Raw genomic sequence first — 11,588 nt, 5'->3', positions numbered from 1 at the left:
TTTTCATTAAATAAGTATTTTTTTTTCAATATATTGTGTTTTTGTTGTATTATTTAATTTGACCATTTTGCACTTTTGTGTGTGATTTTTAAATCTTGTGATCATTTATATTTAATTCTAGTCATCTGGTGTCATATTTTCATTTTCTTTATTTATTCTTTTTTAGTGTGCTTAGTATCTAATTAAACCGAAGTTCAGACCCTACTGCCTGTGCCTGTGAGGTCATACTTAGTCATGGTTCTTGACAAATGTTCAGTTCATTTCCAATTATTTTTTTAAGTGACTGATAAATAAATCGTTTATTGTAAATAAAGTAAAGGGATGACATGACATTTTACGTGCCACAAGAAATAAAATGGATGGGTTTTAAGATAAAAAAAAAAAAAGTAATGGACAATATGCTGTAATTATTATTTGTAACGCTAGAGGGCAGTAAAACGGACTTAATTACTGAGAACCATGGTCTAAGAATCATGGGAAGAAGTGTCTGGAGGCGACGCTACCGGTTGCAACAAACAGCTGCAGTCCGGCCTGAAAACTGAAGTGACCGTATGGGTGGGCGCAAACATCCGGGAACGTCATTGAATTTCTTCACAAACCGAACAGGTAAGTGTTCATGCTCACTGCAGATTAATGATCTTTTATGAAGACAGAGCCACTCAATGTAAACATCAGCTGGCTAGCTAAAAGCTAATGTGAGCTGTGTATTTTCTCGAAGCGTCCACGCTCCACTGTTGCTATGGTTACAGTGCTTACCCCCCGTTTGTCCAAAGTTGCTAATTTCTTTCCGAACAAAATATTACTTTTAGGAGGTGAACTGAACTGGTGAAAATGGTGCGGCTGCTTGTGAAACGTGGAGATGAGAGCCAGTTTCTTTTCGACACCACAGTGGACATGGCAGTGGAGATTGTGATCCCACAAATTACAGCCATTTACAACGGGAGGCTGAAAGTGGACAGAATATGCTCAGGTGAAAACTTATTGTTGGTGCTGCTGTTTTTGTGTAGAGATGAGATACCTCTTTACCCATATCTGCTTAATTTAAAGGTTAAAGTAGTTCCATATTTGTTTGAGTGAATAGATCAGCAGCCTTGTTAAATTATAAAATGACAAAGAAACGCATTTCTTTACATTATTGGTATGATTGAATTATCTCATTAGTTTCACAACTAGTACTTAGTCGACTTTTTTCAAACTTGTGATGGTTTTCTGAGTACTAGAGAGTAAAATCTGTCAGATAAATGTTAACATTGACTTGCTTGTTCTATTGTCCACCTTCAGAAATCCAAGAGCTTGCAGACCATGGCATCACTGTGCCACCCAACATGCAGGGGCTGACAGAGGAGCAGATTGTGGAACTAAAATTGAAGGATAATTGGGAGGACAAATGCATTCCCAGTGGAGGGCCAGTATTTAGAAAGGATGAGATTGGGAGGAGAAATGGACACGGTGAGAATTTATTTATTGCATAGCCTATGTAAACTGTCAATAAATGCACATGAATATCTGTTCATTATTGCCTTTTGGAGGGGATGGTCTTTTGCATGTGTTTATTGCTTTACGCTACAAATTCTGACACATATTAAATCACTCTTGGCAATTATGTAAGATATCCCAACTAACAGCTCGTCAGTGCTGTGGATGTGATACCCATTACAGTTTTCGAAAATAAACTAATTTTGCAGACATTTTTTCCTTCTTTTTTTCATTTGCATGAATGTATTTTAAAATTGCCACCTCCTTCCTTTCTTATCAGCTCCTAATGATAAAATGAAAGAGGTGTTAATGAGAACTGTGGAGGAGGCAAAGGCCCTTATCTCAAAAGTGAGTATTGGTGTTAAATCTAGATCATCTCCTCTTTCCTTATTCACTAGGGTGCTGACGAAACAATCACATTTGTCATTTTTCTGTTCTTGCAGAAACAAGTTCAAGCTAATGTTTGTGTTACCATGGAGATGGTAAAGGAAGCACTGGATCAGTTAAGGGGTGCAGTCATGATTGTGTACCCCATGGGACTCCCCCCTCATGACCCCATAAGGATGGAGTTTGAGGATCAGGAAGACCTTTCAGGGACACAGGTGAAACAGCTGATCTGATTTTAATTAGTTTTTGGCTGCTTTTTACATAGCATTATTTTTCAGGCCGCAACAAGGACGTGAATTATAATTATAATTATTTTTATAAAGCTAATTTTAATGGGATAATTTGAGGGGTTACATTTGAAGCTGTCTGCCCAGTCCTTTGTTTCATTCTCCTCAAATTTCACTTTGCTTTCTCTCTCCTCTGTATCTGCCCTCTTCATCTGTCTTCATGCTTCAGGCATCTCTGCAGGTGATCACTGAGGACGAGTGCCAGCTATGGTGGGCTGCCAAAGAGATGCACAGAGGGAAAAAGCTGCAGGACTACATTGGCAGAAATGAAAAGACAAAGCTTGTGGTTAAAATCCAAAAGGTGAGAGCTGTTTTGCTCAGTCTGTAGTGTTTTTGAAACCTATGATAGGCATAGTGCTTTTTAATAAGGTTTTGGAATAATTTTTATCTTTGTTGCTGATCACTTCAGAAAGGACAGGGGGCGCCAGCTAGAGAGCCTCTTGTCACTGATGAGCAGCAGAAGCAGATGATGCTGCATTACTACAGAAGGCAGGAAGAACTAAAGGTGAGGAAGGATAAAGCAGAATCATATGTTGCTTGTAATTGTTTACACTGGAGAAACATTTTGTCTTCTCACAACATTTTTCAGAAACTGGAGGAGGCAGAGGATGATAGCTACCTGGACTCAGAGTGGTCAGACAGACAGGCCCTCAAACGACAGTTTCAAGGCCTCACTAATATCAAATGGGGTCCAAGATGAAGCTCACAAATGCTCTTAATAACTGCCTCAGAGATGCTTCTGTGACCTTTTTTAACTCCTCTGTACGCAGCTGGGCAAGATGCCTTATCTACTATAAATTGTGAAATCTGTTTCCTCTTGATGTTACTTGAGGTTTTATAAAGAATGTTTTTATTCAGCTGATGTGTTACTGTGGCTCAACTCTGCCAATGTTTGAAGACCACAAGTTAAATAAAGTATGAGTCATGATTAACCCGTATTATCTTGATATAAATGTGTATAATTTAAAATAAACATTTCTACTGTGTTAAAAAAAGAACATCTTTTCCATTGTAACTATTGAAGTGGTGTTGTACTAAACACAGTTTCACATCCCTTACAGTTCAGGGACAAGGATGCTACACCTTTCCTCTCTTTGTCTCACAATAATGGTACACACATCTCTTAAAATCAGTGCAGTCCTGGGGCAGGAAGCAGCCACATAGTAAGCCATCCCAGTAGAGATGACTAAGCTGTGGAAGTCCAACTTGTGATGGAGTGGACTTAGTAATGCAAATAGTCCATTAACAGTTTTAACTACCAGTTATTTCAGTTTTTTAAGTCGGCCTATTACCTAAAAGTTAGGCTGCTATATACATTAACCAAGGTCTTGCAGAGGGATGCAGCACTCTTAAAATTGCCAAGCTTTTGAGGCGTGATCATCGAACAATCAAGCGTTTCATTCAAAATTGTCAACAGGGTCGCAAGAAGCGTGTTGGAAAAACAAGGCGCAAAATAACTGCCCATGAACTGAGGAAAATCAAGCGTGAAGCTGCCAAGATGCCATTGGCCACCAGTTTTGCCATATTTCAGAGCTGCAACATCACTGGAGTGCCAAGAAGCACAAGGTGTGCAATACTCAGGGACATGGCCAAGGTAAGGAAGGCTGAAAAACGACCACCACTGAACAAGCCACACAAGATAAAACGTCAAGACTGGGCCAAGAAATATCATAAGACTGATTTTTCTAAGGTTTTATGGACTGATGAAATGAGAGTGAGTCTTGATGGGTCAGATGAATGGGCAGAGAGCTCCACTCCAACTCAGACGCCAGCAAGGTGGAGGTGGGGTACTGGTATGGGCTGGTATCATCAAAGATGAGCTTGTGGGACCTTTTCGGGTTGAGGATGGAGTCAAGCTCAACTCCCAGTCCTACTGCCAGTTTCTGGAAGACACCTTCTTCAAGCAGTGATACAGGAAGAAGTCAGCATCATTCAAGAAAAACATGATTTTCATGCAGGACAATGCTCCATCACACGCATCCAAGTACTCCACTGCGTGGCTGGCCAGAAAAGGTCTAAAAGAAGAAAAAATAATGACATGGCCTCCTTGTTCACCTGATCTGAACCCCATAGAGAACCTGTGGTCCCTCATCAAATGTGAGATCTACAGGGAGGGAAAACAGTACACCTCTCTGAACAGTGTCTGGGAGGCTGTGGTTGCTGCTGCATGCAATGTTGATCGTGAACAGATCAAGACACTGACAGAATCTATGGATGGCAGGCTTTTGAGTGTCCTCGCAAAGAAAGGTGGTTATATTGGTCACTGATTTGTTTTTGTTTTGTTTTTGAATGCCAGAAATGTATATTTGTCAATTTTGAGTGGTTTATATTGGTTTCCCTGGTGAAAATAAATAAGTGCAATGGGTATATATTTGGTTTTTGTTAAGTTGCCTAATAATTATGCACAGTAATAGTCACCTGCACACACAGATATCCTCCTAAGATACTAAAACTAAAAAAGCCCCACTCCAACTTCCAAAAATATTCAGCTTTGATATTTATGAGTCTTTTGTGTTCATTGCGAACATAGTTGTTGTTCTATAATAAAATTAATCCTCAAAAATACAACTTGCCTAATAATTCTGCACACTCTGTAAATTTAAACATATTTGATATTAATGGTTTTTAAATCTTTGCATTTCTGTATTTGAGGTTTTACACCATGTCCCAACTTTTAGTTTCTATCTATAATACAGCTGCTGTAAAACAGATCAATGATGAATAAGTATACAAAGATCAATGATGGGAAAGGTTTCAGAATTCTGACCAGAGTTTTGATCTTTTTTGTAACAGTAGAAAATTTATTTTTACTTTATTTGAAGTTGAATGAGTAAATACAGCAGTTGATCAACCTTGCTGAGTATCCTGTGGCATGATGCCATGTCAAAGTTCTGCTGAAAAATATCCTGAAGTTCTGAACAGCATCCATCGTGGGTATTTATTCAACAAGAGCTGCCATTTAGGTATGAATTCATCCAAATCTCCTGAATGATCATCTCTCTGCGCTCGATCCTCTCTGCCCGTTCGGCTGCCTCACTCACGTAAGTCACTTCCTCCCAGTTGTATATCGCCTTCCTGTCTGCAGCTGAAAGTAAGGAGCTCTCTGTTTCATCGATATCATCATCATCTTCTGCTTCATTATCATCCTCATCTTCACCTCCACCCCCCATTGGACATTTTTCAGATTGGCTGCCAGACTTGGCTGTGAGTCTGTGACCTCTGAGGCGGCGCCCTTTGCAGGTCACTCGAATAGACAGGGCCAGCAGTGTGAAGAGGAGGCCGACACACACACTGGAGGTGAACAGTAGCGCTGCCATTTCTGGGTGCTCTGTGTGCAAAATGAAGGTAAAAGATTTAAGACAATGTCTTTTTTTAATGAATAGGGATGGAAAGGATAGTTTACACCGGAGTCTACCTTTGACGTAAGCATAAGTCAGCAGAGAGTTGCTCATCATAGCTCCTGAGTTTTCTGGCCTACTTGACCCTTTGGAAGAAGGTTCTTCTGGATACACAGGAGGAGCTGAAGATTACAAATAAGATGTGAATAGGAGAGGTGAATAAAAAGCTAGAATTGCAGCAAATGAGAAGTTGCTGTTACCTTTTTCTGTAGAAGAAAATGAGGTGGGACTCATGTTTGGGTCTGCTTCCTTGAGTAAATTCTGTGGTACTATAATAAGGAAGACAGAAGACTCTTTGTATTCATGTCAATCAATTGATACAGTAATTCTGTATTAGTGGATTTGCAGTCAAACATTTGTTTGCAAACTTCCTCCCCACATCCAAACTGGGCCTACAATGGAATCTCTGTCATGATTTTATTAATATCCAGCCTACAGGGTTAGCACACATTATTGTGCTCAAAATAGAGCCAGCATTGCTAGTAAGAAGAATTCTTTCGACGCAACAGCTCCAAATTGTGACACATGTGAACTTTGTTGCTGGATGACCTCACTGGCATTTGTGCCAGTTGCGGGAAGTTCACCAGGAAGTAAAAATCTGATCTCACAGTTTATTATTCCTTGCTGTGCTTTTGGGTGTGATAGGATAAAACAGCTGATGGCTGGGGTCAACAGATAAGAACTCGCAGTCGGAAGCTGCAAATGCTCACTGAAGGAACTGTCCCATAATGAACAAGGCCAAACAAAAACATACATGACGTGGGTCAACCATAACAATGACGTGAGCCTGTTTGTATTCTGAAGCCCCTCTTCATTCATTGCTAGGCTTGTAATTCTGTTTCAGGAAAAAGGTCCTACCACAAGAATAGAGCACAGTGAGGTACTTCCTGGTTCCTGGAAAGCAGGGGTCCCTAAAGGTCTGGTTGCTGACAGCAACGGCGCACTTCTGTTTGCTGTAGCAGGACTTGGACACCAAGTGCACAGCTTCATGGTTCAGACACTCTGCAGTGAGCAGCAAAGAGAAACTCAGACAACTTTATCATTTTATAACAGCCTCTGAATTTCTGTGTATAATTTTTGGCTCATGTGTAAACTTGCTGTAATAAGTGCACCAGCGATTCAGTGTTTTGCAACACTGACGATAAACTAAGAAGTTCAGCTGTTAATTTATTAGGAAATAATTGGCTGTTTATTTATTTATTTATTTATTTGTTTTATTCATTAACTCAGCAAATCAAAAAGTTAATTAACCAAACTTTGGAATGCACTGCTCCTGCATCTCAGACAGGCCGAGTCACTCTCTGCTTTTAAATCCTCTCTTCAGATATACCTTTTTTCATTGGCTTTTAACACAGCTTGAGTGGTTGACTTTTTCTTTTTTTTTTATATTTTTTATTTTTCATTTATTCTTTGTTATTGTTTTATTGCATGTTACTGCTGCTCCATCCATTTATTGCTTTTGTGCTGTTTAGTGTGTAATTTAAATCATTTTTAAGCCCAGGGCTGTGTATAGCACTTTGGTCAACTTTTTTTGTTTTAAAGTGATTTATGAATAAAGTTGGATTGGATCTGATTGGATATGTATGTTAAATTTAATCTCATGCCAAAATACTCATTGTCCACATTCTTAAGTTAATTCAAAGAACTGTGCATTGTAACTGTAAAAGAAGTTATAGTGACATTTAGCTGTTATTTCACACAAGAGTTCCTTACATTACTCAGTTTGACATGTCATACCTGGATAGGCACAGGTGTACTCAGTAACTGAACTGGAATGCACGTCACATGTCATTAGATACACTGGTTTATACCTACTATGGCAGATCAAAATATATGCTATGGAAAGGATTAATGTGTTGTCTTTGCTTGTGCTTTTCTTTATTAAAGCCTACGTTACCCATAAATCCTATTTACTCTGCAATGTAAAGAAAAGTTTGTTTTCAGTAAACAGAGATATTTCTATAGAGAATATAATGATGCTGCTGTAGGTCTTTGATGGAAGTCATCTTGAAAATAACAACTAAAGATAGTAGAATAATAATGCAGAGTGCACATTTTGTAAAGAAAAGGAGATGGACAGTTTAAAAAAAATCATAGAAATTATTAAATATATGTTGCACCCTCTGGCTGCTACAGTAGAGTTTTACTTGAAATTGTTTTCACATTGACTCACCGAATGGGGGTGGTCTTGTCAGGTGTGAGGGGCAAGTGTCAGTCTGACCCAGACTTCGACCATAGACAGCTGCGTAGATGTTCAGCACCCTGGGGGGCTTACAGCGCAGGACCATGGTTTCTCCTTCACATACCACATGTTTTTTGTGTTCAGCTGAGTGAAGGGAGGGGAACAATAAAGATGAGGAAATTATGAGACACTGAATGTACTTTGTGGCTCTTTTACACTCATCCCTGGTGAGGAGCCAAAAACAAGTGATATCTGAGCTACCAGACTCACTGGGTTTACACTTGTAATCCACATGGAGGTATTTGGTAGTGCCTGGGCATGGGTCCTTCCCAAACAGCAGGTGATTGACAGGCAGCTGGCAGTCTCTGTGGCTCTGACACTCTGACAGCAGCTTCTGCAAAACAAACACCAACTGAAGGTTCCCACTGTCCAGCAGACTGTATGTGATATCCACAGAGAGCAAAAAGCAACCCAAAGAGAAGCAAATCAAATGCAAACAAGAATGATGTTCTATCTGCATAAGGAAGGGAATGAGCTGGGTTTTAAGTATCCATAATATTCATACAACATTAACTGGTTGACCAACCGAATGTTGATGCGTTTACTGCTGAACTAAAACATATGGGGACAAACCCACTCAAATAAAAATGGGGAACACCCAACTATTAACAGCAAACTCAGAGAGCTGTAAATGCACCTGGAGGGCAGTAAAAGCTGAACAGCTGTGGTTGTGGGGTCTTGGCGGTGGTCTGCACAGGAGGACCTCACCACTCCCATAGAAAGCAGACTGGATGGAAATGGTAGAGTGACGTGGACAGTGTAGTCGCAGAGGCATTCCATCACAGGCATGAGCAGAATGGCTGGTGATAATCCGGGACAGGTAGTCTGTTAAACAGAATCCACTCTTAGGCCGTAACATAGTCGCTCTTACAATTTTACAGTAAAAAGTAGTAACAACCTTGGATGGACACTAAAGATCATGCTGAAGAAAGCACAGTCATTGAATAATCACTGAGCATCAGTGTTTAACTTTTCTAGGAACTACTGTCTACAGATTAAAGTATTTGGAGCTGTGGCAGGTGTCTTGTGCTGCTTAGAAAACCATTACAGTGTTGCTTGGCCTCTTCCTGAGGGGCAAATTATGCAACCATATTCAATCAAATAGTCCAAACTTTGTTGCAAAGTAAATGTGATGAAGTTATTTATGAACACATGATCCACACTATGCTTTGGTGTTTTACTCGCCTTGCATTCAGTGTGGAAATTATAGCAAAAAACATTTTGCCCATGTAAAAGATCAGAGGCAATGTACATCTATAACATAATATACACAATATCAAACAGAAATTTTCACTCATTGCACCAGCAAACCTACTTCCTAAGGATGTTTGATCAAAGCTACTAGTTATTTGTAAGCATCATCATTCTTATCTTACTTGAAAAGTCGGCAAGTCCATTCATGCGTCTGGTCCACAGGAGTAAAGTCAGATAGAAGAGGCTGTGGCTCCAGTCCTGACTGTGGCAAGGACGCGTCCAGCTCATGACTCGCATCCCCTGCCCCTGTGAACATATTAAAGAGGCTCGATGAAGGCGCCCTGAGACTTTTAGGATTTGATGAAAACCCCAAACAAGAAGGTGGGAAGTTTCCTCGAGGCCCCGATTTTAAGCTTCATCCCTTCACGGTCCAGAAACGGCGTCGCTGACACCCAGGTATCCACTCAGAAAAAATACCTCCAGTCGATGAGCCATAAAACAGCGGCAGTTTGCATTTGAGTGGCTGTTGCCACCACAGTGCCACTGCAGCGAAGGACTACTCAGGAGGGCAGAAATAGCAGCTGCGCAACAAGTTGCTCTAAAGTGTCAGACGAGGTAGTCAGTCCTGCGCGTGGCAGAGATTCCTCCAACTCGAGGGTCCTGTAGTTGAGCTAACTGCGCAGATTTGTGAATGGATACATGTGGAAACTTACAGTAACAGCTGAGTGGGAATCAAGAAGTGGGCGTGGCACATAAAACTATTTTAAAGGGAACAGGGGCGACTTACACACTGGTATGACGCATGAGGGTATTTTTCCCCTTCTTCTGTTCTGCCTCCATGAGGCACGTGTTTACCTTTCCGATTTTCATTATTTACTAAGTATTTTCCCTTTTCCACGTTCTGTCCTTATATTTCGATTTTTCTGGAAGAAACTGAGCGCCAGTTTGAACTTTGTTTTTTTTCCCCTATGTTGTTAAAATCTTCTAAGTTATGGACGCAGTCAGTAAACTTTCATATAAATTTCCTGTTTGATTTTAATTTATATGAACAACTTCTGGGTTGCAGTTCTTGTCGTCTAAGTTGTTACAGCTTTAACAATGTGCCTTTTAAAGAATCTTAAGGGAACGTTTCCTGAACGTTTCTTTAAGATCCCAGGTGTCCTTTACATTTTGAAGCCCAGGGAATCCTAAGAGAATGTTGCTGTGGGTGAAATAATTTTTTTTTTCTTAATTCACAAAGATAATATGAACAAATGCTACTTCTAATCCTTTCTTCTAATAAACTATTGACACCCTAACCACATGGTGCCTTTGAATGAAGCTGGGGGGCCCACAGGGAAAACTGCTCTCCAGCTCCTTCGCATCCATGACCCACTCCATGGTAACGGCTCAGTCTCCATGTCAGACCTACAAGAGTCAAACTGACAGGGAGCGTTTAGGTCTCCACGCTCAGCTCCACGAGATGGAGACTGGCAGAAAGGAGGGACTGAGCGGTGATATTTTGCATACAGACGGGACAAGCTGATTCCTTTATCTGTGCTTTAGCTTCAGGCACCCTGTGAGTGGCTCCAAAACCTACTGCATGTGCTGTTATTTCCCAAAAAGCCTGGAATTCTGCTGTCAAACTCAAAAGGCTTCCCGTACTTTTATTTTTAAGACATATTAGAAATGTGGGCTAGACGGTGAAGTAATTGCATTGGAGTAAACGTGATTAAGGGCAACAGAATCAGGTTTTAATTGTTGGTGGAAAAAGCTGAAATAAACAGATGTTGTCAGTTCTTTACTTAGAATACAAAAATTTAAAATTTTAGGAGTAACCCACAGCTGATTAAATATTTCAGCACAAATCAAAAGGTCAACTCTCAAAATACCAGTTTGTAAGAACTTAAGGATGAAGCTGGAAAGACAGAATGTTAAAACAACTTCAGTAAACGAAAAATGTTACTTAACTTTTGAAAAATTGAGTTGAAAGCTGTCATTAACCTCTAATATTTACATTTTCATATCTAAATGTTTTGGCAGCCACTCAAAAAGCTCTCACGATATGTTGCTAAAACTAATGTAAACGGGGACCAACCCCTCGATTAGATTGCAGTGGCTTGAGAATAAAGACAAAACACTTGATTACGGTTAATGATGTTTGTCACAAACAGGAAGAGAGAAGAACTCCAACGACATGAAAGAAAGATTATTTAAATTATTTTATGATGAAGGCGCTTGTGTGGTTTGGGATGGTCACAACTGTATGGAATATACTAAAAAGTAGAAATGTTAGATGGAGCCACTTAAATGCATTGTTGTATTTTAGGTTAATGAATCTGATAAGATTCAAGCTCATAAGAATCAGACTAAGTAGGAAGTTTTTCAAAGATAAATGATTTGACACCGTTTCTATGAATGAAACAGACTCAATGACAGAACAAACTAGCTGTAATTTTACAGTTTACAAGGAGACTCAGCTAAAAGTTGATTACTACAATGCAGAATCTCTTTAGCTCTCTATATAATGCATTTTTGACTTATATCTTGTGTTAAATTTGACTTCCTTTCTTAAAACAGCAACCTTTAAAACAATGTCACATAACATGACACATCACCAAGACA

At 39.8% G+C, this 11,588-nt stretch overlaps 2 protein-coding genes across 3 annotated transcripts; one reads left to right on the top strand and one right to left on the bottom strand.

Annotated features, from left to right (window-relative positions):
• Window positions 1-474: 474 nt before the first annotated feature.
• On the top strand, window positions 475-3,148 carry cfap298 (cilia and flagella associated protein 298). The gene is made up of 8 exons (XM_042008407.1): window positions 475-606; window positions 810-970; window positions 1,282-1,449; window positions 1,757-1,824; window positions 1,920-2,078; window positions 2,320-2,451; window positions 2,560-2,655; window positions 2,740-3,148. The coding sequence occupies exons 2-8, from the start codon at window positions 832-834 to the stop codon at window positions 2,848-2,850; spliced, it is 873 nt and encodes a 290-aa protein (XP_041864341.1). The 5' UTR covers window positions 475-606; window positions 810-831; the 3' UTR covers window positions 2,851-3,148.
• Window positions 3,149-4,858: 1,710 nt separating this feature from the next.
• Window positions 4,859-9,777, bottom strand: eva1c (eva-1 homolog C (C. elegans)). 2 transcript variants are annotated; one of them, XM_042007463.1, is made up of 9 exons: window positions 9,462-9,773; window positions 9,167-9,290; window positions 8,428-8,615; window positions 8,001-8,124; window positions 7,722-7,874; window positions 6,407-6,550; window positions 5,749-5,817; window positions 5,566-5,670; window positions 4,864-5,478 (listed from the first exon to the last, which is right to left on the bottom strand). In XM_042007463.1, exons 1-9 carry the CDS (start codon window positions 9,477-9,479, stop codon window positions 5,093-5,095), a joined length of 1,311 nt encoding a protein of 436 aa, XP_041863397.1. In that variant the 5' UTR covers window positions 9,480-9,773; the 3' UTR covers window positions 4,864-5,092. The 2 variants fall into 2 exon arrangements, with proteins under 2 accessions (XP_041863398.1, XP_041863397.1); XM_042007464.1 differs by having other exon boundaries at window positions 4,859-5,478; window positions 8,428-8,590; window positions 9,167-9,777.
• Between the last annotated feature and the right edge of the window lie 1,811 nt (window positions 9,778-11,588).

The sequence above is a fragment of the Melanotaenia boesemani genome, chromosome 15 (genome assembly GCF_017639745.1).
Source record: "Melanotaenia boesemani isolate fMelBoe1 chromosome 15, fMelBoe1.pri, whole genome shotgun sequence".
In the NCBI taxonomy this organism is placed as follows: domain Eukaryota; kingdom Metazoa; phylum Chordata; class Actinopteri; order Atheriniformes; family Melanotaeniidae; genus Melanotaenia; species Melanotaenia boesemani.
The sequence above is the reverse complement of the archived record's forward strand: the minus strand, read 5'-3'. Positions and strand labels throughout refer to the sequence as shown.

What these genes read in the sequence shown, in the direction of transcription:
- cfap298 (XM_042008407.1), top strand. Translation starts at nt 832, where the DNA reads ATGGTGCGGCTGCTTGTGAAACGTGGAGATGAGAGCCAGTTTCTTTTC. An exon ending in AGTGGACAGAATATGCTCAG is followed by an intron (nt 971 to 1,281) that starts GTGAAAACTTAT and finishes GTCCACCTTCAG; the next exon opens with AAATCCAAGAGCTTGCAGAC. An exon ending in TTGTGGTTAAAATCCAAAAG is followed by an intron (nt 2,452 to 2,559) that starts GTGAGAGCTGTT and finishes TGATCACTTCAG; the next exon opens with AAAGGACAGGGGGCGCCAGC.
- eva1c (XM_042007463.1), bottom strand. An exon ending in TGGACTTGCCGACTTTTCAA is followed by an intron (nt 8,616 to 9,166) that starts GTAAGATAAGAA and finishes TCTGTTTAACAG; the next exon opens with ACTACCTGTCCCGGATTATC. An exon ending in CACTGTGCTCTATTCTTGTG is followed by an intron (nt 5,818 to 6,406) that starts GTAGGACCTTTT and finishes TCCTTATTATAG; the next exon opens with TACCACAGAATTTACTCAAG.